Source organism: Mytilus trossulus, chromosome 2, assembly GCF_036588685.1.
Source record: "Mytilus trossulus isolate FHL-02 chromosome 2, PNRI_Mtr1.1.1.hap1, whole genome shotgun sequence".
NCBI lineage: Eukaryota > Metazoa > Mollusca > Bivalvia > Mytilida > Mytilidae > Mytilus > Mytilus trossulus.
Genome location: NC_086374.1, coordinates 23477358 through 23502662, shown reverse-complemented (window position 1 = coordinate 23502662; position 25305 = coordinate 23477358). Strand labels below are relative to the sequence as shown.

At 31.8% G+C, this 25305-nt stretch overlaps 2 protein-coding genes across 3 annotated transcripts; one reads left to right on the top strand and one right to left on the bottom strand.

The window, feature by feature from the left end:
* Positions 1-3395: 3395 nt before the first annotated feature.
* LOC134706783 (serine hydrolase RBBP9-like) lies at positions 3396-6726 on the bottom strand. 2 transcript variants are annotated; one of them, XM_063566054.1, is made up of 2 exons: positions 6600-6726; positions 3396-3964 (listed from the first exon to the last, which is right to left on the bottom strand). In XM_063566054.1, exon 2 carries the CDS (start codon positions 3954-3956, stop codon positions 3411-3413), a length of 546 nt encoding a protein of 181 aa, XP_063422124.1. In that variant the 5' UTR covers positions 3957-3964; positions 6600-6726; the 3' UTR covers positions 3396-3410. The 2 variants fall into 2 exon arrangements, with proteins under 2 accessions (XP_063422124.1, XP_063422123.1); XM_063566053.1 differs by lacking the exon at positions 6600-6726 and adding an exon at positions 6099-6226.
* Positions 6230-24620, top strand: LOC134706781 (enhancer of polycomb homolog 1-like). The gene is made up of 14 exons (XM_063566052.1): positions 6230-6637; positions 9812-9968; positions 10303-10448; positions 10702-10797; positions 11996-12103; positions 12472-12539; positions 13025-13105; positions 14780-14888; positions 15258-15422; positions 16364-16450; positions 16723-16871; positions 18088-18204; positions 18692-19366; positions 19991-24620. Exons 1-14 carry the CDS (start codon positions 6485-6487, stop codon positions 20055-20057), a joined length of 2178 nt encoding a protein of 725 aa, XP_063422122.1. The 5' UTR covers positions 6230-6484; the 3' UTR covers positions 20058-24620.
* Positions 24621-25305: the final 685 nt, after the last annotated feature.

Sequence of the window (25305 nt, the reverse complement as noted above, 5' to 3'; positions counted from 1 at the left end):
TCAAAAAAAAAATAATATATAAAAATGATCGACCAAAAAAGTATTTAGAGACAAACAAGCTGTGAAATGTTTATCATCTTTCCACTATAAATATGTTTTGTTCCTGCGTACAAAGCTGCAAATAATGTTGTTGTTGTGGTGTCTTCCTCGAATGCCAACATTTTATATGTTACCTATTCCTTGAATGCCAACAAAAATATTTCAATAGATGTTTGTATAAGAACAATGGGTGTTTTTATAACTATTTAAATGATTTTATAAGTATTAAACTGTAAAACTTAATTAGAGAACTTGATAAAATTGCAACATTTAATCACTTTTTGATAAGAAAATATAGAAGATTTTGGGGTTAAAGTATCATGAATTCTATAGATTTAAGAAAATAAAAATATTTTTACTACTTTTTATTAAAATGAATATTTTGGGAATGGAAATATTTCTTAACATAAGACATATTTAAAAAAAAAAATAAAGAAATTCTAGTAAAATACAATTATTTCAAACTAAAAAAAGGATATTAGAGATGTTATCATCTAAATCTGAATATTTTATTAGTAAATATAAACTTTATTAACTTTTTTGATTGAACAATAATTTGTTAAATTTTACACTTGTAATAGACTGTTAAATGAAAATGGCTTGTATAAAATATTCAACCATATTCCTATTTGAAGATTTAAAGTGCTTTTTGCCAATCTGCTTATCTGTTTACTTTAATATGTTATATGTATTTTTTTCTGTGCTCTCAAAATTATTATTCAAAAAGTTCTTCTTTTTATGCTATGAAAAAGTATGAGAATATACAAAGTTCTGAGAAATTCAATCAAATAAAATAGAAGAAAATTACAGCACACAAAACTATAGAAATATTGAAAAAAGCATCAAAGTCCAAAGACCTAGTGATGCAACAATTTCAAAGTTTAGAGAAGAGCATATTGGTTCAAGCAGTTGAATGAATTTTCAACATTTTTACAAACATGAAAGTCACTGTGATTTAACTACCTGGAATTTACCTTTCTGTTTAATTAGAATGATTGTTTTGAAAAGCATCCACTTTTGTTGTGATAACTATTGCACCTATTCCTCGAATGCCAACATGATTTTACAGGTAAATTGTTGGTAGATTAAAGGATGTTGGCATTCAAGGAATAAACCGTTGTTGTTTGTAAAAAGTATGACTGAGAGTGTCTGGTAACAGAATTTGGAATAAATGAGGACTCAGATAAGCCCACACACAAAAACTTAATCATTTGACAACCATAATATGTTTGTGAATTATATATAAGTCCTTCATGGCTTCACTGAACTTTTCATTGAACAGAAAATGTGAGGACTTACCTTGTTCGTAATGGATACCTAAGCTTTCCAAAATTTCGTACAAACTACGGTATATTGCCTGTTCTATACAAAGGGATTGTCCATTAGATTGACAAGTCCGCAATGAAAGAAGCCGTATCCAGTAAAATTGTGAAACAGCATGGTTATTCGCGTAAAGAGGTATTAACCATGTTGATTCTAAAAAAAACTCTTAAAAAACTTCTTGATAATTTTAAATCTCGATCTTTCTCTGAAAATAATTCACACATAAGCTTGTTTTCCTATTCTTTATACCACTATTCCCCATGTAAATTGGAAATACCGTATGGTATCAAAAAGAATTTACCTTTTTACTGCACTAATAAGCATTGTGCCCCAGATTTTTTTCTTTTTATCTCAATGCTTCTTTGGGATACCATGCGGCATAACCGGATAATAGCGAATAAAAAGGTAAAAATGCTACACCGAAGATTAAGTTATCGGCATTCTGGAGTCTCATTAGACATTTGTCAAAAAGAAGACCAAAAAGACCAGGTCATATAATTCTACGTTCCGATGTATTGTTGTTCTTTCCATTTACAATCTAGACTTGTTTAACTGGATTCCAATATCATATTCTCAAGAACTAGAATTTTAAGAAACAACAGGCAAGCTTAAACTGCTTCATGTTTAGACTTTTACCTCGAATTTGACCTAAACGGTCATCTCAGTACCAGAATATATGATAAACGAGACCAATTTTATATTGAAATTATTCCCTCCAACTTTGCAGCAACATACCAACTTCACCTACATATATAGCACTCAAGGATATACATTTCCCAATTCATTTGGTATTCAAGAGCTTGTATATGCTATACTTAGAACTTATGTTACAGTATATATGCCAATTTGTTTTCTTTGTTGACATAGTTGGTTGTTTTGTATATAAAGATTAAGATTATAACACAATGGTGATTGCTGTTCCCTGTTTTTGACATCTTAACCTATTATATCTGTTTCTTTTACCCCTATTGTTGTCAATATATAACGAAATTTTATTAAACTGTCATACAAGTGAGGCGTTTATCTAGATATAAAACCAGGTTCAATCCACCATTTTCTACATGAGGAAATACCTGTACCAATTGAAGTCAGGAATATGACAGTTGTTTTCCATTAGTTTGGTGTGTTTGAGCTTTTGACCTTGCGATTGATGAGGAACTTTCCATTTTGAATTTTCTTGGACTTCGGTCCTTATATTATATTGCTTTGTGCAAACAAGTACATTATTATCATACCAAGGAGTCGCATCAAGGCATTTAGTTATACACCCATTTGCTCTTACCTATTGCACATTAGCTGTGGCTAACCTCCGGTTGCATGATTTTCTCGCTGTGTTGAAGACGCATCGGTGGTCTTTGACTGCTGTCTGCATTTTTGTCGGACTGTTGTCTCTGACACATTCCTCGTTTCCATTTTTGTTACTTTTTGTTTGAGTATAATTGCATGACATTGGTTGGATGTGAACTGATAACTCGGCAACTTCGAGTACTCTCAGATCAGTACTTAGTGTCTTTTTGTTGTTGGGACCCAGCCACGTCCACTCTGTGTTTTTGTTAAATGTATGTTATTTGTATAACCATCTGAAGAGTTAAGGCTTTTTCAAGTGATTTGTATAGTTCGTTCTTATATTGTACTGTTACACCACTGTCCCAGGTTAGGGGAGGATTGGGGTCCCGCTTACATGTTTAACCCCGACACATTTTTTATGTATATGTCTGTCCCAAGTCAGGAGGCTGTTATTCAGTGATTGTTGTTTGTTGATGTTACATATTTGTTTGTCGTTAATTTTTTGTACAAAAAGCAGGCCGTAAGTTTTCTCGTTCGAATTGTTTTCAGTACATTTGTCATTTCGTGGTCTTTTATAGCTGACTATGCGGTATGGGCTTTGCTCACCGTACGGGTGATTTAAAGTTGTTAATTTCTGTCACGGTCATATGGTCTCTTGTGGAGAGTTGTCTTATTGGCAATCACGCCACATCTTGTTTCTTATATTGAATATATATGTAAAATAAGCAAACAGCAATGATCCAAAAGTGTGAGAAAACAATTTAATGTAATTTCTCCTTAACAACATTTATTAGTTCTGGGAAAGAAGTGTTCATAAAATGTCCCTTGTCATTGTATTTCTTTAAATCACTCTCAAGTCCATCTGCTACTTGCTGTTGTTCCTTCCATGGAATAAATGGGTCATCTGTCGATCCAAACTGGACAACAAAGGTTGTATTAGATTTAATGTTCTGCCATTCCCATGGTCTGTTATAATATCCACTTTCCCGCTCGTTGTCATCGCCAAGATCCGTCACGCATGCAGAGACGAGGATAATTCCTCTAACGGGGTATTTTTCAGAATACCTCATAGCAGCCTCAGCACCAGAACTATGACCAATGATAATCGTTGTTTCATCGCATTTCATTTCATCATGCATGAAAGGTATCCATACCGTTTCTTTTGCTGTGACCGGATCTGGCATGTTTCGTAAATCACATGAGACTCCTGAAATCTGGTTCAGTTTTTTGTGCATCCATCCATACCAGTTTGCACAAAAAACATCACCGGCACCGTTACCTGGTATAATTGCAATTTTTGTTGTCATTTCTTACTCTGAAAAAAAAAATCATAATGAAAAAAAATATATGCATGTGTGATGGCGTTGCCTCAAATTTTTCGACAAATTTGGATTTCCAATTGTATCAATTGCGCCAATATTTGGAACTTATTTGCGCCAATTTACCTGTACATATATCTATCAGAAATATAAATCATTAATATTATTTATTCTTATTTTGGGCCTAAAAAGTATCATATGTTCGGAGATATTTCACTATGAAAATGAGCATCTGAAGAGAAATGGCTTAAAATGCAATAGACAGTCAATGTATGCAGCGATAGAATATTTAAAACTTGTTGCTTTGTTGGATATTTAATAAAGATGTGCCAATAGAGAAGAAAATATAACCTTTTGCTGATTATGTTTCAGCCACATATGTTGATGACACAGTACCTTGTTCCCAACATACGTATGGGTTTTTTTTTGGTTTATTTTTTTGTATTAGGATTATTATGAACTGTTTTATGCATTTCATTTGTCAATGTTTGTGATTTTGGACAATAAAGTGAAGTTACAAGCTACTAGTCTACATTAAATTAGGAAGTACCCATGCAGCAGCAGTAAGAAGAAGATATGTTTCAGAAAAGAAAACATGTTTAGTGTAAACTGTCAGTTCCAAGTCCGAATAAAGGAGTAGGGAAGTCATTTTTCTACTAATTGGCGCTATTGTATGTTTTATTTATTGCGCAACTGATACTGTGTAATTTTAAAACATGTGGCGCAAACGTAGCATTGGAGAAAAATGTTGTGGCGCAAAAGGATTTCTCCCCAGATAGGTTGTTTATGTTGAGTAATGTCATTTTATTGGAAATCTCTAGAAGGAATAATAGGACTAATGCCATCTAAACACGGGGGTAGAAATAAATTGTCATAATTAAGAAAATTGACAAAAAAGACCGTATTTATTGATATTCCATGACGTCAACTCAGAGGTAATAACCTCTGGACTAGTGATTGACCCGGGGACGAAAGGTCAACCAGCAGTGGCGTCGATCCAAAGGCTAAATTCAGGCTTAAAATATGTTTCACCGTGTCGCAAGTTAGGTCTATATATAGAACACTCCTCAGTGAAGCTGTAGGCACAAAATTTGAGGGCTCAAAATCAAAAACAATTTGATGACTGAGTATGGACAAAGCGGAGGGCCGTGCTAGCCTCCTCTATGTCTGAGGATAGAAAACCCTAAGTTTTTCGAACAGCTATTCCTAAAATATTTGCTTTTCAAGTTGTGAACATTAAAGTTAGCTATACTGGGCTTGCGATACCCTATAGGGGTGAAACGTCTTACTGGCGGCACTCGTATCGACCCAGTGCCGTTGTAATTTATTTTTTATGACACATCTCGTCTGCATCAGACAGAAGCGATAGATTCTAACATGTGATTTCACTGAAATGACAAATCATGTATTAACGATGTTTAAAGAGCATTGAATCCCAAAACTAAGCGCGGATCCCCGGTTCTTCTAAATTTCACACGGCAATTTCTACGATTCACGCGCACATGCCTTCCTTGACATATTTAAAACCAAGCATAAAAACTAGTGCATGAAAAGTTCGATTGGACTCTGATTTGATTCATTTTTACGCTCGTAGCATTAACATCGTATAAGAATTGAAGATCATTGAACGCGCACCTTCTTTCACTGACTTTGTATAGAGTTCTATCAAATAATATTGTAGATTAGAAATTAACCGAGAAGGACTCGAATTTACGAGAAGTGTGCGTTACTTCCGAGCAACAGACAAACAAGTCGATTACAAATTGGCAAGGCCACGGCAAAAAAAAACACAAAAAAACTCAAGTTATTTATAAAACAAACGAGTACAAATAAAATTAAATCGTCAAAAGTTTAAACTATAAATACTAAAATTTCCATCAAAATTATGTGTGTCGGTCAAAAATTACAAAAAGAGGCATAACACTTTAAATCGACTGTTCATTTCTGGAGAAATTAAAAAAAAACCAAAGGAACGAGCAGTTAAAATTCAATGGTATTTACCGTGAGAAATTTTGACACGTCATTGTTTGTAGTAAATTGACTCCGCCCACTATATAAACTTTTGAAATTCTATGCATTCTATATTACCTTCACGAAAATCTGTTCGGCACGCTAAAATATGTTACTTACTTGTGATTCCTGTGAATAAATGAATTCTGAAATACTACCAAATATTCCTGATAATGATTAAAAGTGGATTTACTCATTACCACGTGGTACTTTGTTGTTCAATGAAACTATTGCGTACGTAATACCGCATTGCCGTCTGGGATAGCTTTGACGGGCACTTATGGCCGCCATGATGGATTTTCAGAAAATTTTGTGATAAATGAATTTATTATCAGGTTTTGGAGTACTATTTTGAGACAAAAACTATTCAATAGGGTTAAGTGATGTGTACTGTAACTTGGTATATTTCTTAATATGCTTTATTGGTGCACGTAAGACGTTTAAGTCGTTCCAGAAGGAAGGCAACGACGTGGACGAAGCTCATTAGCATAAACGAGGTCAGCAAGATGAGCAAGGTTTCGTTTAGGGCTAGGGCGCTGGACGCCACGAAGCCCATGCCTGTTTACAGAGCAGAAGAGATTCCCGACCTCCCAGATTTTGCAAATATAAACAGATCGGTACCTGCTATGCCGACCGGGATGGAGAAAGAGGAAGAAACGGTACGCTGCTTTGTGTTGGTTACGGTTTTCCGGCAGTCGCCATCTTGGATTGATTTTATATGAGCGCAAATTATCTGAACTCCTGTTTTAAATTGCCTAAGTTGATAAAAGAATAAATCTTATCTAGTTATTAAGTTTTATTTCCAGATCTCTATTGGGTTATTAACCTAATAGTTAGTATGTCTATAATTAGAATGTCACGTGATATTTTGTTTTGGTTTGGCACGTGGGGAATTGGAAAACGAAAGTTCAGTATTCTTTCTGCAATGAAAATATTGGTTATCGAATTTACAGTGATAGATTTGTGTGATGATTTCAAACTGATCTAAAAAGTCATTTTTTTTTTATAGAATAATATAGAGTATAAATATGCATCATACCAAGTACGCCACTTTCAACCAACTTTTTCACAACTCATTCTTTTATTGGTAAGGAGTTAAATCCTACCAAGTTTTAATTAGGTTTGCCATAGTCTTGAGATTACCAGACGTCCAACGACTGTTTTGCCAGACAAGCTGGGGTTGTGGGACATCAGAGCTCTTCCTAAATCTAAAAGTGGATATTTGCCCAATTTAGATAGATGCACTGCTTCCTGAGCTGACTGACGATCTTGGAATTATTTAATTTCGGCAGCAACTTGTTCATTTTGAAGTTTATCTCGTCATTTATGTTAGTTTCACCCAAGTTAAAATGTCTAAATTAATGGGTCACTGAAAACTGCCTAAATATGAGAAAATATAGGGTGGCAGGTAGGTGAAACTTACATGATAGAAGAGATTAATGAAAAATAATCAAATTGATGGACGATTTATATAATTCTAAGGCCGTCAGTCTGCTCCAGAAGCAAGGAAGCAGCAAATCTATTGTTGACAGGCTAATATCTACATTTTGATATGGGACAAGTTCTGACGTCCTACAACCCCAACTTGTCTTGCAAAACAGCCGTTGAACTTCAGAGTATAAATCCCTGAGTAGATTTGCCAGAGATCTCGCCCTACTTGGGAAGAACCTCAAATTGTTTTTATCCACAACATCTCTTTTCTTGCAAGTACAATGTTGCTTTGATTTATTGATTTTACTTTAAAATGTCTAGTGGTAAATAAGTGTGCATGGACTGCATACTCTGGACATTTTATAAGAAAGGGACAGCAATTTTGCCTTTGACCTATTAACTCTACACTTTTTGATTTGCAGAAACTATTTCATTAGAGTGAATTATTGACTGTTGCTTGCTTAAGGTCCAGGAGGCATCAATTGTGACTTCATTTACACAACCTTAGGCTAAAGGATGTCTTTGCAGGAAAGATGTTTCCCTTATTTAGGGATACTTGGCATAATAAATTCTTCATTGAAGGAATACTGGTCTGTCTTTCTTGAGATGCTTCTTGTTGCTGAAGAATTTAAATTGAAAAACAATAAGAATCTATGAACACCGAGATAAACATCTTCCTATCAAAGAAAAACTGCATATTCTTTGTAATAGCTGACTGATTTACATGTATGTTACCCAAAATCCCCCCCCCCCCCCAAAAAAAAAAAAATCTAAAATATACCATTTTTGCACACCATTTCTATAGGATCTTCAATGGCTGTTGAATTTCAAAATTGGATCTTTTTCAAATAGTTCAAAGACACTTTTACTGAAAACTTGTTGTAAGACTAAGTGTATTGATATTGAAAGTATTATATAAGAGGAAGCATACATGTACACAAAGTAGAAACACAATCCAAAAAATGTCCCACAGGAAAATGTAGTGAGAAAACTGGTGCAGTTGAAATAATTGTGCACCATTGTAGTATGACATTAGTGATGTCACTAATTAGTCCTAAACTAATATTTTTTTACTGTCAACTCCTTGAAAAAGTAGGGTTGGTATTTCAGCAACAATTTTTTTGATTGCAAATTAAGAAATAGTCTTATCCATATCCTGTTCCAGAATCCTATTTTTATTGCATTAACACATATTGCTGGTTAGCCATTTTGTCACAGTTGTTTTAGTCAATCAGAAATCTTATAACTTGTTTTTAAAAACATTCTGGTTGATAATTTTCAGCGTTAAGCTGTTGAACTAAATGAACAGCGCTGTCCAGAACAATTCAGATAAAATATATTTTGACCTATTTTTAATGAAAGAAATTTAATTGTTTGTTTTTTTAAAGGATATCATAGTGGATCTTGTATTATATACCCAAAAGGGCCAAAACCACCCTGGAGGTAGTTTGCTTGTCCCTGAATGCAAGAGGTTAAGGGTTGATAGATTTGAGACAAACTAGATACTTGACAATTGTCAAACACGCAGCATCAAGTAGTGAAAGGAAGGACTAGTTGACCTGGAGTCTGATTAATGTCCTTACACAACATTGGCGGATCCAGGTTTTTTTTCCGGAGTTGGAACCCCCCTTTTTTTTGGACGATCAATGCATTTGAAATGGTTGGGAACCCCCCTTTTTGAAATGACTGGATCCGACCCTGCACAGGGTGTTATGTCTTCCTGTAGAATCTATCTTGGTAAAAATGTAACTAGCTCGGTAAACTCCAAGACTGACTCCTGTCTAGTACAAAGCATGGTTTCTATTCATATATTGATTGCCAGTGTAAAGTAGACAACACTCCATTCATGAACTTGCTCAGGTGTAGCTGAGGTAGGTTTCTGTTGGCTTTAACTGATCTTATAGTCCTTTAGAATTAAGAATGCCTAGGAAAAAAAGGACCCTAGGCCACCAGATCTGCCCTTGAGAGACATTTAGCTACTGTACCATTATCAGTGTTGGGTCTAGAAGAACTTAACTTACATACATTTGTAAGCTGCATCCTGATTTATTATATACAGTTCACATTTACATGTAAAAATTTGGCCTTAAAAGTTAAGTTCAAACCGTAAACCTGCAAATAATGACTAGTAAGTCTTGCTATAGTATTTTTAATGGAAAGTGCCTTTCTTCATGTCAAATTACAAATGTATTTAAAATTGACATTCAGACCAATTCTCATTGTTATTTCGGTGAATATTCTCCATGATGACAGATATAGACTTGTTATTCTTGTTGCATCAATATATTTGCAATACTTGTTTTACTTTAACTTTGCATGCAGTATTATTCTCCTGGCAAAATAGTTTGCCCTAACCTACACTATGTATTTTATTTATATTTTGGTTTGTTATCCCATTGCAGGAACATCATCTCCAGAGATACCTATCAGCCCAACAAGTTTATGGTACTGCAGATGCTCTTGTCATTCCTATACCTGATGTTGAGACCATTAAAGAAGATTATGATAAATTGTATAAAGGAGAATTTAAGCCCACTAAGCAGTATATTCATATCCAGGGTAAGTAGAAAAGTTTTTATCATTTTATCATAATCTGAAAATATTTTCTACAAATAAGGTATCAAAGGCTCTGTGAAGTCACCTGAAAACAAAATTTTGAAACTTCTCAAATCTTCTATAACAGTACTCTGAATTTTAACTTGCAATAAGTAACAGTTTTGCAATTGTAGCTTCCCTGGACCCTGAAAGAAGTTGGCCATGAAAACACTGATATTGCATTGACATGATTGAATATAAGAAAACTACTGGTATTGTCAAGTAATTTTTCTTGTTAACACTGCCAATTTCACTTATTCTAATTTTGTTATACTCCATGGGTAAATGTGTATTTTAGCATGTGGTATGGAACAAGAAATACCTGATTATGACATGGATAGTGAGGATGAATCCTGGGTAGAACATCAGAGTAAGAAGATGGAAATCTCTGCACTCAAGTTTGAAGAGATGATGGACAGACTAGAAAAGGGGAGTGGTCAACAGGTAGGTTTTGTTCACTCATGGAAAGTATCGAAAGTGACTGCTCAACAGAGGTGACCTTTTAATTGAGGTTCTGATAAAACATCCAAATTCTGACTCTGCAAGTGGATCGGACCAGGGAAATTATTTGAAAGGTTTCAATGGGTAGAGTAATCGTATGTGCAAGCAGACAATAAAAATGAATAGATTTATTTGTAGGATGTTAAACAATTGATTTGCATTAAACAACTCATTTGTATTTTTTGTTTATTTTCAGGTTGTAACACTGCAGGAAGCCAAACTTTTGCTCAAGGAAGATGATGATCTCATTATAGCTGTGTACGACTATTGGCTGAACAAACGTTTACGCTTGGTAAGCCTTATCCTTGCTCGTACACTTCTGTCTTCCTGTTTGTCAGTGGAAGGTCAAAGGTATAGCTTAGCTTTAATGAATCTGTATTTCAGATTGAATCCCTTCTATTCATTGCTTATCCACTGTTAAGTTCATCTGTTTATGATGGATGAAGCAGTATTTTTTCATTCACTTCAATGTCTACTTTTTCTTTCAGCTGGTCTTATTAAGATTTTACTAAAGAGATATTTAGACATGTTAGATAAATAATGTAGGTAAGGGCAGTTCAATTAATAAAAAATATATTGTACACAGGTAAGGCGCTTTGAAAATTGGGCAACCGTGTATAGAGGAATTTTAGATTTTCACTAACATTTTAAAAATAAGCATTTGTAAAAACTGAAAGGATTTGAAATTTGGAAGTGCACTGTGACTTAGGTATGTTTTAATTGAAGAACCTTAGGTAAAATTGGTATGATTTTAGTCATTATTCTGTAAAGTAAAAAAAAAAAAGTGTTGTATTAAATCTAATAGAACAAAATATATGTCATTTACAGTCAACTTACACACTACAGTTAATGTTATATTTACCACCTGTTTATTATATAACATACAATTGAAATTTGCAATGACCATGTACAATGTATGCTTATTGATTATTAACTGTTTTGTCTTTAAGAGTTAAGATCCTCCTCTCCACGCTTGACGGATTAAGACAAATTTTAAGATCCATGTGGTAGTGATTACATTGATCACAGTTATAACTGATTACAACAATTCAAAAATCTCCTTTAAGATGTCATGTGTAAATGTTTAAACTGTAAATAGGTAATTGCCACATGATAGTTGTGCAACATAGGACGATATTTGGAGAACATTTAAATTTCTGGATCAACTTATTGAAGTTCCTGGTATGTTTCTTGTCCAACCTTGGAATGTCAACGTACATTTACAGTTCCCGCTTCATGAAATTTCATTACAAGTCACAACCATAGTTACACCCCCACACTGAAAAGAGGTTGATAAAAAATGTTGTTGTTAGAATGTATGACTTAAATTTTAATCACAAAAGTTGGCTTAATCTGACAAGGGTAGAGAGAAGTGGACCATCGGCTAGCAAAGATGGTTTTGGTGAAATCAACATTAGTTAAAATAATGGCAATATCAAATCATTGCATTTACGGTTGCAATAAATGCAAGTTTGTGTAATACTTTTTAGGCCCATCCTTTGATACTTCAAGTGAAAACAGAAAAAAGAGATGGATCAACTACTAATAATCCCTATGTTGCATTCAGAAGGAGAACAGAAAAGATGCAGACTAGAAAGGTTAGTAAAAAAAGATGTGTGGAAGAATATTTAATTGGAATTTAAACATATGAATTATATTTAACATTAGGATGTTATGATTTAGTCAAATTTTTTTATTATAATGATTAACAAGGAAACCATATGTCAATGTGTCCCAAATGCTGGCTGACCCACAAAATGTTGACAAAAAATAATTTGTAAAGACAGAAATTTTGGGATTTTATGTTCAAATATATAGTATAAAAGTTCAAATTTCTTTTTTTCCGCCCGACTTACCCTACAACTGTTTGGCACAAACTGATATATGCTCATATATCAAATGTTTGAAATTGTTTAAAATAGAAAGTATGATTTAAAATTTCATAATATGATTATTTCTATTTCAGAACAGGAAGAATGATGAAACATCTTATGAAAAAATGTTGAAATTAAGACGAGATCTTAACAGAGCTGTGTAAGTTTCAAAAGTAATACTATCAAAATTAATCAATTTTGAATTGGTAGTCACTTTGTTGGAGCTTGTTGGTTCTAGCCGAATAGAACAGTTTATTTTAGCTCACTTGAGTTGTCCTGGTCAATTTAAAGTTTACACTGTTTTTTGCTCACAGTATGCTCAGATAACTGATTTTGGTGCTCCGGGTCTAACAATATAAATAATAATAAATTCTCTATTTAAAGAGGGTAAACACAGACAATGGCAGATAGTTAAACTAATGTTCGTTGAAGTGTTTACATACAGAAAAAAACAAACAAAAAATATTTGCACATAGTTTATTTACCATTAGATAGTTATATATCATAAAAACAAAGTAGTAACAAAGGTACAAAACAAAATAATGCTTTTTAAAATCAGAAGTTTGTGTCTAGATGTAAGGCTACAGTACTGGTTATATAAATTAATCTCTACCTGTAAGATATAGTTTATTCTTTATATTCCAGAACACTGTTGGAAATGATCAAAAGAAGAGAGAAGACAAAGAAAGAAATGGTTCAGTTAACAATAGAGGTAGTAGATAAAAGGTAAATACATCATATTAAACAGTTGCAATGTTAAGAAAATTATTAAAAAAACTGGAAAAAGTGGGTTTCCACAAAAGTGTGGGTATATATGTTCCCTTTCTATTATTTATAAATTTTACCAAACAGTAAAACTGGGTATTCAAATATTTAGAATACTGTAGATTCATGTATGTATTTTTGTTGTTACCATCTTTTTTCATTCATTTAGAAAAGATAACATTTTAGGGGAAACTAGATTTCCTGATTTTGCCAAAGTTTGCATACAAGCCTTTTGAAAATGTGTACTAATCTGAACACTATTATTCCTGGTTCTGGCTCGAGAAATAAGTTAACCCTTAGACTGCTACGCACAACTATTGTCGTACTGACAAAGCAGTCAGCTACTGCTACACATGACTATAGTCGTTTCCGTAACTTGTTTGTTTACACAGTAACGATGGAATAAGCGGAGTCAATATTCGTGAGATTGCGGCAATTTCGACTTGTATGGATTCTGATTGTTTAAAAATCTGCGTTCTTTCAAGTGTCTCTTGACTTTAAATCAGGTTTAAGCAATAAAACCAAAGTAAAAACAAAAAATTCATGAAAAAAATGACAAAATGGGGGATATTATTTACAGTAATGGCCAACTCGTTCAGATGTATTTCAATGATAATATAACAGTGGCGGCCGATTTAAAGGATTTGGAAGAGAACAAAAGATGTTATAGATGACAATGGAACCAGTTTATCAAAATTGCGAACAGAACACTTTTAAAGCGAGAACCACGGGGATTCTCCAGACCTTGTTCGAAATGGATGACATGATACAGGATTTGCAATGTTAAACATTGCACCTTTCAAATGATCACTGACATCGATAGATCCAAACTTTAAGATTATTTATTGATGAAAGCTATAAAAATGAACTTGTCGTATAAATATATTTGTTCAAGGAAGTAAACGTCGGCACAGTGAAAGTTGGAGGAAACTTTTTTCTTTTGATAATCACAATGAAAGTAGTTCTTAGAAGAGATTTTGAACTATATTGGTTCAGTTCTGAAGTCATGTATACTTTCGTAAAATTTTGACATTGATGGACCTGTTAATAAAACATGAACAAAAATGTTTACCTTTGTTTACCTCTATTTGCACCTGTACAAGTAAAAAATGACCACAGACTCGCACAAAAATAAAATAAATAAAAAATACAGAATCTAACAATACTTTTTTATATAACTATTATTGATGTATATTCAATATTTACAAAGATACAGCAATTGTAAATGAACATGTTTACTTCATGAGTGATTAAAATTTTATTGAGCAATACACGGTAGTACAATAGAAATAAATGCAGCAGTCTAAGGGTTAACCTGCATCTCTACTAAAGAGAAGATACAGTGTATGAGATTAATAAAAATTTTGGTACAATGTTAATTAGGGCTATTCCAGAAAAAAATGTATGGGGGGTTGGAAGGCACATTGTATTAATAATACATGGGTGATGGGTATCAGAGCAACTTTTCACACTGTAATGCACTATTATTCTCAATTACAATTGTCTGGGTGGCAGGTGCTGACAAAAACTGCCTTCCAACCCCCCCTCACATTTTTTTCTGGAATAGCCTTAAATGAAAATAATAGCCTATATTTTAAATTTTGTCATTGACACCACTATGTTGTTGTATTTTAGGTATGCAGCAGAAGATTATGAAGGTAAAATGTTGGAAGAAGCAGAAGCATTAAGACACAAAATGCCATCTTTTTTATCACCATATACCTATGGAGGAGGTTGGAGTCAGGTTTGTAACTAATATTTGCAATAGATTTTTTATATAAATTTGAATGTGATAGTGAATCTCAGTTATATTAACTAGTGAATATGGTAAGTTATAGGACAAAATTAAGTTTTAAAAAAACATATTCTGTTCAAATTTGCATATTTTGCATTTATATAAAATCATGTTCCTCAATATTTCATTTTGAATGTTTGAATAATTTAATTCTTCAACTGAAGAAAATGTACATGTTAAAAAAAGTGGTGGTCCTTTTTGATAACTTGCATTTACTTTTCCCTTCAGGATCTCTTTTCCCACTTTTTATTTCAATCAATTGAACAAATTCAAGAATGAACTAAACAATAATCATATTTATATATTCAATATTCACAGGAGGAAATAGGGGTTAAAAAGAAGAGAGAATACAGAAAGAGGAAACATAAACAAGTCATACAGCAACAGAGAGAGCATACAGTAACAAGTGTTCAACAATCTCATTATAACGATATTGATGTTCTACACCCTGACTTCAGCTCTGAAGATGAAGGACTTTCTCCGGTAAGACACTAATTTCTAATTCCAATGAATTTAGACGTCCACAAAGTATCAGCAATGGAAATGTGTTAATAATTCTAAATTCTCATCATACAATTACACCCTCAAGATAATATTTTGAAAGAAGTTTCAATCTAATTTGGGGTTGTGATCCATTGCCATCATTTTTGCATTGGCTCAATTACTCTGTTTATAGCCTGACTTGGAGCCTGTAGGTGTTTTGCAGCTTTAAATGGTTTTGTAAATTTCTATGTAATTTTTGTTCTTTTTGAAAAGCACAGTCACAGATTTGGTTTCTTAAATATTCATTCAGTTTGTTCTTTTGTTTTGTTTTCTCTAACCTGCTCAAGTGAATGAGCTATTTTAAGTAGAATCACAGAAAAACTGCAATAAAACTAGAATTAATCCTGAGCAAAACTCTAAAATGTTACTTGTATCCCTATCTGTTCATACCTTGGTGTGAGAAACCTAAAAATTAATTGGGATATTAAACAAAATTGGAGTTTCAATCTGATGTTATATGGTGAAGATTCTAAGGGAATTTCATAAAATTTTGTTGATGTGTTGAGAACAAGATATAAATGTGTATATATGATTTGCTGTGGAAACTGCAATTAAATATGAAAAAAATGTGTACAAAAACATTATTGTTTAAATAAATTGTAAAAAAGGGTTTGTGTTAAAAAGGACTTGCAGATACAAAATGGATACACTCTATGGTGCACTATAGTTAACAAGATCTGACTGATTAAGTCCATTTCATCCCAAAGTAAAGTAATGAAATAGGCAGAGCACCTTGTGTGAATAAGATTATTTGAAAATTCTGTCCCAACAGATCAGTTTCAGATGTGAATACAACAGTGGGACAAATGGACATCATCATATAGCTACTTCAGAAAGCAAAGATAAAGATTTTTTACTTAAATGTGTTATTTCTTTTACAGGGTATGTCTCCTTCTGATCATGAAGAGGAGAATGACCCAGATGGTCTGTTTGCCTTCAGGAGGAAGAGGAACTGTCATTATCATGCTGTATGTATTATTATCATCTTTTCCTGCATGATTTTGTATGGTCAGAGATTTTTTTTTTTTTTTAGAAAAACCTGTTTAAGCTGATGACTAAAAAAATCAATTTATTATAAAATGCTTCATCAAAAACATTTGTTTTCACAAGTGGGTCAAATTTAGAAATATGTATTGGTGTGAAAAGTAATAATGGCAAGACAATGTAAAATTAAGATTTCTGAATTATCTCTTTATCTTGTGGCGTTAGTTGAAATTTAATCTCCAAATTTATTTTTTAGCCAATTTTAAATCGTCTTGGAAACTGGCCTTGGTGCAGTCAAGAAGATGGTGGAATGGGAGACAAAAAATACAGATATAACTTAACCTCCTTGTCTCAACCCCCTCGCTGTATAGGATTTGCACGTAGGAGGTTAGGTAGGGGAGGGAGGTAAGTTTGACAGAACATCATATTTTAGCAGGGAAATAAAAGCTATTCCCAATTATCAGTGTGTTTTTACCTGTCTAAAATTTTTACATTCAGACTATCATATTGAGTAGCTATTGTTATTTTTGGACTTCATTCAATGACAAAAATTCGCCTTGAAAAAACAATTATTCATTGATAGATTTACTACTAAAATAATATCTTCTAGTGACAAAAACATTTATGCTAACTAAATAATGACGCACATCATTAGAGCAAGATATTATAATCACAAATTTATTACATTAATAGACTACTTCAGAACAAATTTCAATTATTTTGGTCGGTACATAAAAATAAAACTTGTAAAAAAAATTATGAGAAGTAGATCATTTGGTTTGACATGGTGCAGATAGTTGGGGGAAAAAATCAGTTTGTTTTGGCTTTATAATGATAAGGTTGACATAGTTATGCAGTCAACATGTCTCTTTAGTTGCCCACTAAAATCACACTGAAGAATATCAGTAGAAATAACAGTTAGAAAAAAATCATTTTTACACATGTTTTTCATCACCATGAATATATTTTTTTGGACAGGAGAAATTTAAATAGCCAAGTTAATACAAACTGGTTCTTGGTCCATCTAAATAACATGTAATACATATCTCACCCTCAAGTGTGATAACAATTTATAAGTCTACCAATGTCATGTAAAATAAAGTTTTAGATTCTCATAAGAATTACATTTTGTGACTTTTGTGTTCAGTCTTTTTCTATAGGTATGGTCAGATTTATAATATGTGATATATTATAATGGCATCAGTTTGTTTTGCCGCATAACTGACATGCATGTTACTTTAGATTCATAACTAGTTGGATACTATTTTTGTTTAATTTATTGAGTACAGATCAACCACAAAATTTAGTGTTCAATGAATTACAAATTTTCTATAAGGTTACATGCACACTTAATAAAAACCATAAAATTAGATATCCATGAATTGACAAAAATTGGGATACAAAAAATTAAATGAATCCACATTATATCGGTAAACTTTGAATTCATATGTGAAAATGTTTTAAACTTGTTTAAAATATTCTTACAACTTAAGATATATGATTTCTCAATAAGTAAAACTAAAGAAATTCATATATTTTAATTTATGCACATGGAAATTTATACATTGCCATTAATTATTCTGACTTTTTGTAGTATTTAAGTTGTTTTATTTATTTGTAGGGTATTGTTAGACCGAGCTTTCTCAGAATTTGATGAGCCATTGTATAGATCAAACTTTTCATCACAGAGTACATCTTTAGGGGAAGATTACAATTCGTACATCAGGGAAAATAAAATGTAAGTATTTAAAAAAAATATTGTAAATATAAACAATGATAAAACCAGTAAGATCTGCTTTATAATTGAAGGAAGCCACATAATATAGATTCGTATGTTCAGTTGTAATAAGCTTATTTCTTTTAACTTCAAATAAAAAAAAATTAAACATAGTATTTTCTGAAACACCCTACAGCAAGTCTTCAATTTCCAATCGTGTGAGAAATTGGGTGCAAAATCCTGTATTCTGAGAAAGTAAAACAGCATGAACATGATGAATTGGATTTATGTTATTGGGAATTTTAAAGCTGAAAATTGGGGGGGGGGGGGGGGGGGGGGGGGGAAGCATAATTCTCTTTGGGATTGGGGCCAAAATGAGAGTTTGTAAATCCCTGACATATATGGCCAGGATAATGAAAGCTGTCGAAAAGGTAACTTGTTGTTAAAGTTAAGGTATTTTAACATTTCTGAGTATGAAATGTCATGTATGTAAATTTGTATATTTCAGACCATATTTTCGTCCACATTCACCCACAGAAGAAGATCATAATTTTATAGATAGAATTTCTGGTGATAAACTAGAAGAAGAATTTAATCTAGAAAGTTTTCAATCTCATCGAGAACAATTATTACAAATGCAGAGAGATCAAGAAGAGCAGCTGTTGAAACAGACAACTTGTGACTTTGAAAGTGCTGGATGTTCGGGTCTAGATCAGTCTTTCTCATCTCAGCCCACATCCCGGTTTATGTTAGATTCTGCTAGTGCTAAATTTGCTGTGTCAGCAGTTATAAATACGACACAGGTTCAGACTAAAAAAACTGGTGCTATATCATCTTTATTATCATCTACATCATTGCCATTAGCAACATCTTCATTTTCACAACCAGCAGCAGTCTCATTACAACCAAGTTCTGTTGCATTAGCTAATGGACCAATATCAGACAGTAAACCTACAGGTCTTTCAACATCACCAGCAGCAACTGTTTTACAGCTGAACTTTCCAATTACAAACAACAATAAAAATTCGTCCAATCATAATTTGGTCACATCGACCGCTACAAGTCTTTCATCAGTGCTAATGTCAACACAGTCATTCCTGCCAGTCCAGACTATTGGCAAAACTGTTCAATCAGCTAACCATGTCAAAATATCCCCAGGCAACTTTACACATAAGTTAATAAAGTAAGTAATGAAGTTAACTGGGGGAATATGTAGTCAACCGTAATAAATATGCTTTTAACATAAAACCTTTCAAATTAATCTTTGAAAGAAAAGTAAAGATGCAATTGTATAAAATCATACCTATGTTAAATATAAAGATTATTATAACTTAATTTTTTGAAAAAAATCTCATTTCATAAACTTAAACACCAATAAAACTGAAGATGAAAAAAAAAGATAATTATTTGTACATGAAATATTTTGAATTGAGGAATATATCATCATTATGCAAAGCTCTAATTCCTTGCCAAGCTTGAGCTTAACTGATATGTCCTTGGTTTTATAACTCTTCATATTTAATTAAGCTTTGGATTCTCATATTTTTTGGCGTAGAGCATCACTGAAGAGACATTTATAGTCGAAATGTTCATCTAAAGCAGAACAATTGGTACACTATAGTACAAACTTTTTCTACAGGCTTATAGAATCTATACAATATTTTCCTGGAAATGAGCTTGAGCTGTTTAGCTGCACTAGTTTTATTGTTGAAATTGAGTTTTTATTGGTTATAAACTTGATGTTAAAAAGATAAAAATATATATACAGTTGTTATGGGTAATACATTTTAATTCTATTTCATTACAGGACAGAAGATGGGAAGCTGAATAGTATAATACAGTCTGATAAAATAGTGGCAATGGATGTAACCTGAGAGGAGCATCAAATGCTGTAGAATGGTTTATAGATAGTGCTCTTCTGTCATCAACAAACAAAAGCTAGTCAGAGGGAGGTATCAGTCAGCTGACAACATAATTGATGCCATATGCCCCAGGAAGAAATGTAGTTCTGTCATCAAAAACAAAATAATGATTTTAAATAGCTGCTATGGAGAATTTGATGTGTAATAGGACACTTATTTTGCTTGCATATTTATAATTATATATGTTAAGTTTTGTAAAAATCAGGAAGAGAAATTATGTAAAATTGCATGCAGGAAGTAGTTATTTAATATCAAACATCAGCTATATCATTGTTTTAAGATTCAAATAATATTTAAAGACAACAAAAATCATGTGTTGACAATGTTATTTCTGGTAAAGAAGAACAAAGGGGATGGTTGGGGGACAGAAGTCAAAGGGAGATTTTCTATGTTCTTATTTGTTAAATATATTATACTTTTATTGTCTTGTGTTTGTAGTAAGAGTTTTGTTTCTGTGTAATTTAATTCTGTTTGCTATGTGGTATATTTTTAACAAGGTCACCATATGAACTAGGTGATCATGTTAGTGCAATTGCCTCTATTAAATAACATAAACTTAACAGAAGTTTAATTTCATAGATATCTAGTATTAGTATGCTTTTCAGCAAAAACAAAGGGAGCTTGACCAAACTTAGAACATTAAATTGCTAGATTAAGTTTCACATTTGAGTTCAATGAATTATTTTGGTATCCAAAATGAATTGGATGTTTCACAATAATTACCTTCTACTAAATCAATTTATGCTTAGATGTAAACTATTACCTTAAAAATTCTGCTCTTTAAAAGGTGTTGGATTGATCCTTGTTATAAAAAACAAAATTTCATGGTCCTCTATAATTTGAGTCTTCCTATTGATTTTTTTTGTGTAACAAGCAGTGAATGAATAATCAAATACATGCATATTTAACAAAACATGCTTTCATTTAACAGTATTTAATAATGCCCAATAATTTCTTTTCTGTCAATATTTCACAATGTTTTATAACCCACCAACTTATAAAAGAGTTGGCACACCAATTTAAAAAGTGTTCAAAGCATTCCTGAAAGATATTTGGTCAAATCTAGTTCAACATAATTCTGTAAGACTTATATCAAGCTTTGACAATTTTGTTTTAAGTAATTTAATGGCTTGCTAGGTAAAAACATTTGTGATGGAAGTCTAGGAATCTGATTGATGACATCAAAAAGAGATCCTCTATTTTTTGTATAATGATTATTTCACAGTGTCATTTACTTCTAAGACATTTTCAACTGGCAATTACATAAATATCTTCTATTGTCTACATGTTCTTCTTTTCACATCTGAATAATGGTTATATCTAAAAATGATTTTAAAGATTATATAAGGATGTAGAGGTAAATGTATTAAAAAAATAAACTTTGAATGGTAAATAACTAATTTTTTTTTGCAATTTGCAATGATGTTCATATGTAAAGTAGAATCGAAAAAACTTAATCACTGTGACACGCAGAAGTTCAGTAAAAAACAATAACCATCTCAAGTTTTATAGTGCAGAAGTAAATTACAACAAACCCAATAAATTCTTGGCAGTAAAAAAGAGGCGAAAGATACCAGAGGGACAGTAAGTTTTAAAGCATATGGCAATATCAAGTATGGTTTTAGGTGGTGCAAAACTTTAATAATCTTTTGAATTTTGTCTATATTTTCTTTGAACTTTTTTAATAAGATGTTTAAGTTGCTTTAATTCAGTAAAGTTTGTGTATTAAGATAGAATGTAATGATCTCTTGTTTGAATACTTTCTTCTGCAGTTAACTAATGCAAACTGTATTAATTCTTAAGGATATTTTATATGCTTTCAAAAATTATTTATTAGCTTTCAAAATTCAAGACCATGTATTAGTCATGTTAGTATAACTGATAGGCACCTTGTGTACTAAGGCATAATATGAACGAATCTTTCATGTTGTATGGTGTTTAAAAGAGGGAATTGTATATTTTTGAACAATTCGTTGTAGTATAGTGTACATCACTTAAAAGGGAACAATATTGTGTGCAATTATTTATTTGTAGACTTATGTGCAATGTAAATTTTTGTTTGTGTGTCTATAAGTTAAGGTATTATTTAAATGTGTGTCAAGACTTTGGAAGTTCATTAAATTGTTATCTCAGCACAGGGTGAAGGAATGCTTTTTAAAATCAACAACAAGCTTGTGAATAGAAAATTTTAGCATAAAAATCTTAGGGTATGAAATAAATATTTTGTATTTCAAAAGAAGGTTTGAACAGTCAGTTTTTTTTAAACAATACTGCATATTTTTTCTTGTTGGTGTTCTCAATTTTCAAGTTATGTTTTTCTTTAATGCTTTGCGCATCCACCAAGAAATTGTGGTTAAAACAAACTAATTTATTTTATAATTATTCTGTATGACCTTTAACTTATTGGATCTATTTATTCCTGTTGGAAGTGTTTTTTACAATATTAGAGTACATGTACCTTACAGGTGTAATACCATCAAAATTAAAAACATCGAATCTGGTTTCATGTTAAAACAGTACAAAGATAAATAATACCTGCAATTTTAGTTGTATAAAATGAAACTTCCCAAAAAAAATCCAGCTCTTAAACATTTGCTTTTGGTGCTTTTCTTATGTTTAATTATTTGCTAATTTTTGTAAAAAAATCAATGTAGGTTAATGATGAGTTGACTTTCATTAAATCAATGTCTAACATACAATGATACTGTGCGAGTTTTTCACTTGAGCTTAGGAAAGAACTTAACTTTATTCAGGCATAGTATTTCTGTATTGGGAACAAATGTAAATTCTGAAATTTTATTGGGAAAATTATTGATTAAACATTGTGTTAGAATGGTTTAATGGTATAACCCCTACAAATTTCATATGGATTAAATAGTCCATGGTTTATATTATGTCAATGGAAATGACATTTATCATGATACCTATATTAAGAATATATTATTGTTATATTAACAGTCATTTGATGATAACCATTAATAGTTAGTTTAAAAGTCATATTTTTATCAATTAATTTTTATATATTATGTAGAAGTGCCTGGGTTTTTAATACTTTTGTTATATTCAGTAGAAAACAAATCTACCTCAAATAAGCCAATTTGTGTCAAATTCCATTTGGGAAATCCATAACTAAAGAAGGAACTGAATTAAACTACCTGTAAGAATAAATATTGAAACTGCTATAACTTTGCAAAATTCAGGTAAAAGATGTTTCCTTAAAATAGATATTTCATAACATTTATAAAGATGAACCTTTTTTTAAGAAACTTATCAAGAAATAGTTATTGCCTTAAAATATCTTAAGATGCATATAAATAAATTCCATACATGAGAATGAACAATAAGACTTTTATTAGTAAATTATTTGAAAATATCAGCTAAGTTTTCTGAGCAGATGCAGCACTAACATGTCCAGTGGGATCAATGTACCAGTTTGTGCAAATTATTTTATCCTTGTTTGTACTCTCGTTTCAATTTAATTCAGATTGAACAAATTATAAGTACCCTTTACAGATAATAACTTGTGAGATGGATATGTAGAAGTATCTATGGTAGTAGTATCTTCATCTTCGTATTAATTTCATGAATTTTGATTTTTTTTTTATCTTTTAAGTATTAATATTTCATTAGTGCAATATAAATGGAGTCCCCAAGCCACCTTGAAATTTATTTTTTGCACTTTGTATTAAACTCAGAATTACTTGTACAATCCTGACATACTTGTAGTAGGCAAAACTTGTGTGCCAAATTAAAACACCCAAATGACTAGCCATAATTTAAGCCTTTTATGAGGTGTATGTAAAAAAGTATTATTAAAATGCAAATTTGAAGAAGAAGAAAATAGGTTTAATGTTTGAGGAACTGGATTCATATTGGATCTAGCCAAGGATATTGGCAGCTATTTATAAGTAAAAGGGGTCTCAACTTTTAAAACTAGATAAATATATCCTGCAAGGTGACAAGCAAACTGTTTTCAATCAGCATTTTTGTCAGTTATAACTTTAAGACAGATCTTATGTTCTTGCTTCGAAATATGAATTAAGGCAACAATGTAGTTATTCTTTGGGAGATAAGAGTAGCCCCTTGACCGAATGTGAATCCTTTTTAACATGAGATTGTTGAGTATGAGTGTTATGATTGAAATATATATATCAGGGCTTATTCTTGACAGTTACTTAAATTAAATTTCTGTTGTCACATTGCTTGGGGAAAGAAGGGGACAGGATTTTTTGAAGGAAGTAATTTATTTATATAACAATATTGAAAGGAAACTAGTAAGGACTTATTCTGTTGCAATTCATAAAATATGAGTTCCAAGCTTTGATGAACTAAACTGAATTGATAAGTTCATGTAACAATAACAATAAATGCTTTGAAAACAAAACTGAATAGAGAATCATAGTTTGAGAGAGGAATGAATGTAGATTATCTCCCTTTGTTATCTTCCTGTGTTGTAGATAATGTAAAATGTGTTCAGCTGTGATAGTCCACAATAAAAGTGGCAGTAACCAATCAGATCAGACTTGTTATTTCTTAGTTATTGGATTAAACATTGTTTATTTGACATTCTAAAAAGTAAAATAACCAAAAAAATACCTAACTCCAAAGAATATTCAAAACGGTAGTCAAATGGCAAAATCAAAAACACACAAACATGGATAACAACTGACACATGTTACGATTGATTAAACCTTGTTTCGTAGCTAGCTAAACCTCTCAATTGTATGACATTTGCTAAAGTTCCTTTATATTGAACACTATGAGTGATAAAAAGGGACACAATAGGTACAAATGTCAAAAATAGGGATACATTAGTCAACACTTTGATATAATCTTAAACATTATTTAAACAAACAAATATGTAACAAAGAAACACAAAAAAGCATATAGATAAAAGCATATAATCAAAAATGAAAGACAAGAATACAAAAATATACTATAGCACAATAAAGGGATGTTTGAGTATAGAGCCATGTCATTTGTAACAAAGAAACACAAAAAAAGCATGTAGACAAAGCTCAGAAAAAATGATCGACAACAATGCAAACAAGTTGTTTTTTAGCCATAAAACAATGACAGGATGTACCAGTACAGAACCAAGTCAAATGGATATAACCAAAAACAAACTGAAATGTAAAAAATTCCATAAAGTCAAGTATAAATATAAAAAAGAAGATGATTACCAATGAGACTTTCCACA